Below are 5,000 nucleotides of genomic sequence, written 5' to 3' on the forward strand. Positions count from 1 at the left end.
GGGCGGATAAATATTTGGGTGATTTTCTAAGAGCTAAAATTGAAGAATTAAGGAAAAAGAATACAAAAGAGGATGAACATGTTGAAGAAAAAGAGAAGAAACAAAAGAGAGTTGATGACATAAACAATAATAATAATAATAATAATAATAATAATGATAGTAATAATAATAATAATATTAATAATTGTAATACATTTGGAGGGGAGGAAAATGACATAGAAGTGTTAATACAAAAAATCGAATTAATATTAAGAAAATTAGATGGTATGAATCAAGATGAAATTAAAGAAATTATTAAAGAGTATAATATAAAATCACCATTAAAAAATGATTTATCAGATCCTTTTCCATTTAATTTAATGTTTCAAACAAAAATAGGACCAAAGGATGATAATACAGAAGATAAAAATAAGGAGAAATGTAAAAATTTAAATAATACAAATTATACAAATAATACAAATAGTACAAATAATACAAATAATAATAATAATATGAATAATATTGCTTTTTTAAGACCAGAAACGGCACAAGGAATATTTGTTAACTTTAAGAAGCTCTTAGAATATAATGGAGGGAAAACACCATTTGCAGGAGCTCAGTTAGGACTTGGATTTCGTAATGAAATATCTCCAAGAAATGGTTTATTAAGAGTTCGAGAATTTCAAATGGCTGAAATAGAATATTTTGTAAATCCTAAAAAAAAGAATCATGAGAAATATGATTTATTTAAATATTTAATGTTACCATTGTATCCTAGAGATAATCAATTAACAGACGGAATGATAATTAAAAATATGACATTAGAAGAAGCAGTAGAAAAAAAGATTATAGCAAATGAAGCTTTAGCATATTTCTTAGCAAGAACTTATTTATTTTTATTAAAATGTGGAATTAATAAAGATGGTATACGATTTCGACAACATTTAAAAACAGAAATGGCACATTATGCAAATGATTGTTGGGATGCTGAAATATTAACTTCTTTTGGATTTATTGAAGTTGTTGGACATGCAGATAGATCAGCATATGATTTACAACATCATATGAAATATACAGGTGCAAATTTATATGCTTGTGAAAAATATAATGAACCTATTGAAATGGAATTTGTAAAAATGATACCGAATAAAGCCAAAATAGGACATACATTTAAGAGTGATCAAAATAAAATCTATTCTTCTTTAAATGAAAAAACAAATGAAGAATTACTACTTATTGATGAAGAATTAAATAAAAATAATAAATATATATTACATGTTGTAAATAATGATTCTACAGATAATGAATATAAATTTGAATTAACAAGAGATATGTTATCATTTCAAAAATATAAAAAAAAAGTTCAAGAAGAAAATTTTATTCCTAATGTTATAGAACCTTCATTTGGAATAGGTAGATTAATATTTTGTATTCTAGAACATTCTTTTAGAATTAGAAAATTTACTGATGATAAAGAGGAAAGACAATATTTATCATTACCATATAAATTAGCTCCTATTAAATGTTCTATATTATCAATATCAAATAATAAAGCATTTTATCCATATATTAAACAAATACAAATGTTATTAAATCAATATAATATATCATCAAAAATAGATAATTCTAGTGTATCTATAGGTAAAAAATATGCAAGAACAGATGAAATAGGTATACCTTTTGCTGTAACAATAGATTTTCAAACACTAAAAGATAAAACCATTACATTAAGAGAAAGAGATTCTATGTTACAAATAAGAATCAGTATGTCTCAATTGGTAGATATTATTAATTCTATGTTACATGGAAAAAAATATTGGAATGAATATATATCTCAATATGGATTATTTACACAGCAGGTCTTGGATTCATAGTCTATTGATATAATAAATAAATAAATATATATATATATATATATATATATATATCCTTGTATTTGTGTTTATATTTATACATGTATGTATGTATATATTTACGTTATGTTTCATTTATATTTTTATACACATTGTGATATAATTAAAAAGTAAATGTTTTGTATATGGGCACTTAATAATTTTCATAATTCTTTTACGCAACGTTTTACCTTGTTATATCTTTCATGCTCATCATTTGGCATCTTAATACAAAATGTTTTGTTATAGAACTTTTTAAAAAAATAAATCAAATGAAATATATATAAATAAAAATATAAACATATAAAAATATAAATATATAAATATATAAATATATGTGTGTATATATGTTAAAAAATTATAGAACAAAAAAAATTTTTATATACATGTCATATAAAAAAAAATGAACCTAAGTAAAATCAGACACACATATGTAATATATATATATAATATATATATTTTTATTTTTATTTTTATTTTTGATGTAAAAAAAATGAAGCTATTTAAACATTTAAAAAAAGTGTTATAAATCTTAACAATATATAATATATATATAATATATATTTATTTATTTATATGTTTTTTTGTTTTTATTTGCTAGTTATATTTCTTTAAATTGATCAGACTTGTTTTTGTGATGGAATTTGAGTAGAATTAAAGAAATGAATAATGATATGACATAAACAAAATCAAAATGATATTTGAGTTTAAATAGATTTAATAAATTATTATTAAAGAATATATATAACATTTTAATTTTTTCTTTAACAGGTAGATAATCAAATAGTTGTATACAATAAGCTGAGAAATATAAATCCATAATTTCACACATTAAGAGAATGGCTAGATTTGAATATAAAGAAGATTTTGTTGAATATCTTAATTTTATAATTTTTTCCATAAATGTTTTTAGATTAGTAAATATGAAACATAATAATAATATGGATGTAATAGAAATAACATAATTATCTAGATTAATATTTATATGAACAATATGTAAAACATTTTTTAATTCATTTATAATAGAGATATTCATATTTTTTGAATAAAATAACATTAATACATGTCCACTACTATATGCTGATATAAATTTATAATGTATCTCTATCATATATATTATATAACACGTTTTTATAATTTTATATACACATAATATAGACATTATAATACCAAGTATATATAAAAGTATACCACAAAATGTTGTACTTTGATTTATTCTTATTTGTTCTTTTATAACATCATCTAATAAGAAATATAATTTCTTAACCATATATTCTAAAGATTTTATATCTTGTATTAACACTTGTTTACTTTTTTTATTCACATTATCTTTCTTTCGTGTGAAAAATTCCTTAACACTTTGAAACGTTTTATATGGTTTTTGAAAGCCATAAAAAAAGGAAGATATAAAGGATTTCTTAATAAATCCATCCCACTTATAATTAATACTATTCATATTACTATTCATATTATTATTCACATTATTATTCATATTATTATTACTAGGAATATTATCACAATTATAAATATTATTATTATTATGACCATTATGTGTGTAATTTGTTTCGTTGTTCATATGTAAACCATCGCTAACGTCGTATCCTTTTGAACTAATATTATTTTTAGAACCTTTAAAAAACCTTTTAAAGGAAAATATAGGATACTTAAAATGAAATAAAGATTTATATTTGCCATTTGAATATTTATATTCTCTCATGTAATCATCTGATACTTTATTTTCTAAAGATATATTTTCTTCTTTTGTTTTAAAAAAACGAAATTTTTTTTCATATTCCATATGCATATCATCTAATATATTATTTGATGATTTTATATTTCTTTTACATAAATTATTACTACTTATATTTTGATTAAATGAATTTTGTTTACTATTTTTTATGTATGAATTATTTTTTATATCATTATTAGAAAATTCGTTTATAAAACCATTTTCATTATTATATTTCTCTATACAAGTTTTTTCTTTCTCTTCTAAATTATCATTGTTATATAATTTTATTTGTTCTTCATTTTGTTTTTTACTTTTATTTTTATTTACAATAATAATATCATCCATACTATAATTTTTACAATTTATTTGTTCACTAATATATAATAGATTATTATCTTTTCTTTGTGATAACGTATTTATATTAAACAAACTAATAAAACTCTTTTCTCTTTTAATAAATGTTTCATATATATCTTTATAGATAGATTTATAATTACCTAAATATAAATTACATTTTTTATAACTTTTAAAAGATGTAAAAAAAATGTCCTCTTTTTTAATATCCTTTTTTACATGATTATCTTTGTTTTCATAATCATCATTTTTTATCACTTGATGATTTTTATATGTTCTATGTATTCGATCGTTTTCATTATTACTTAAAATATTATTATTTATATTCAAATAATTTATATTATTATTATGATTGTTATATTTCTCTATTGTGTATTGTTCATAAGAATTTATAGAGTTGATATTATTTTGAAAATAATGTGTGTCTAGATTATTTGAATGATTTATATTATATATATTATCTGCATTTTTTACAATAGTATTCACGTTAACATTATTATTATTGTGTGTGTTATTAAGCCCATGCGAAGAACCTGTTTGTAAATAACTAGTTATATAATTAGTAGCATTATTATTATTATGATATATACTTTTACTTTTACTTTCATTTATATTTTGTAGTCCTATATCGTCTCTATAATTTTTATAATCATTCGAATCATAATTATATTTATAATAAAATGTATTATTATGTAGATTGTCATATTTCTTTTTTTGATTTTCATAAAAAGGTTTTATCAAATGAGGATAGTACTCATATAGTAAGAGTATTTTTTTTTTTGAAGACAACTGGTCCTTTATGAACTTGATTTTTTTTTCAATAACTTTAACTTTTTTAATATTAACAAAAAAAAAAAAATTACTTATATTACTATATGGTGAATATAAGCTAGTAAATGCAGAGAGAGCACTAACTATAGTCATACCTGTTACAGACATATAAGTTAGAAGATTTTTCATAATATTAAAAAAGAAAAAATAATTATTTTTATGATTCTTAATATTATATTCTTCTTCAAAGTCTTTATTTATTTCATTAAATT

The 5,000-nt window shown here is 19.9% G+C and overlaps 2 protein-coding genes across 2 annotated transcripts in view; one reads left to right on the plus strand and one right to left on the minus strand.

Moving 5' to 3' along the window:
- Nucleotides 1–1,853, plus strand: part of PADL01_1420100 (glycine--tRNA ligase) — a gene marked incomplete at both ends in the record, with an annotated part of 2,613 nt that extends 760 nt beyond the window's left edge. The window contains one exon of the mRNA XM_028684482.1: nt 1–1,853. This exon is cut by the window's left edge and continues 760 nt beyond it. Within this exon, the coding sequence (XP_028540555.1) occupies nt 1–1,853 (1,853 nt within the window).
- Nucleotides 1,854–2,472: 619 nt separating this feature from the next.
- PADL01_1420200 (conserved Plasmodium membrane protein, unknown function) overlaps nt 2,473–5,000 on the minus strand; it is a gene marked incomplete at both ends in the record, with an annotated part of 3,234 nt that continues 706 nt past the window's right edge. Inside the window, one exon of the mRNA XM_028684483.1 lies at nt 2,473–5,000. This exon is cut by the window's right edge and continues 706 nt beyond it. Within this exon, the coding sequence (XP_028540556.1) occupies nt 2,473–5,000 (2,528 nt within the window).

The sequence above is a fragment of the Plasmodium sp. gorilla clade G2 genome (genome assembly GCF_900097015.1).
Source record: "Plasmodium sp. gorilla clade G2 genome assembly, chromosome: 14".
NCBI lineage: Eukaryota > Apicomplexa > Aconoidasida > Haemosporida > Plasmodiidae > Plasmodium > Plasmodium adleri (nom. inval.).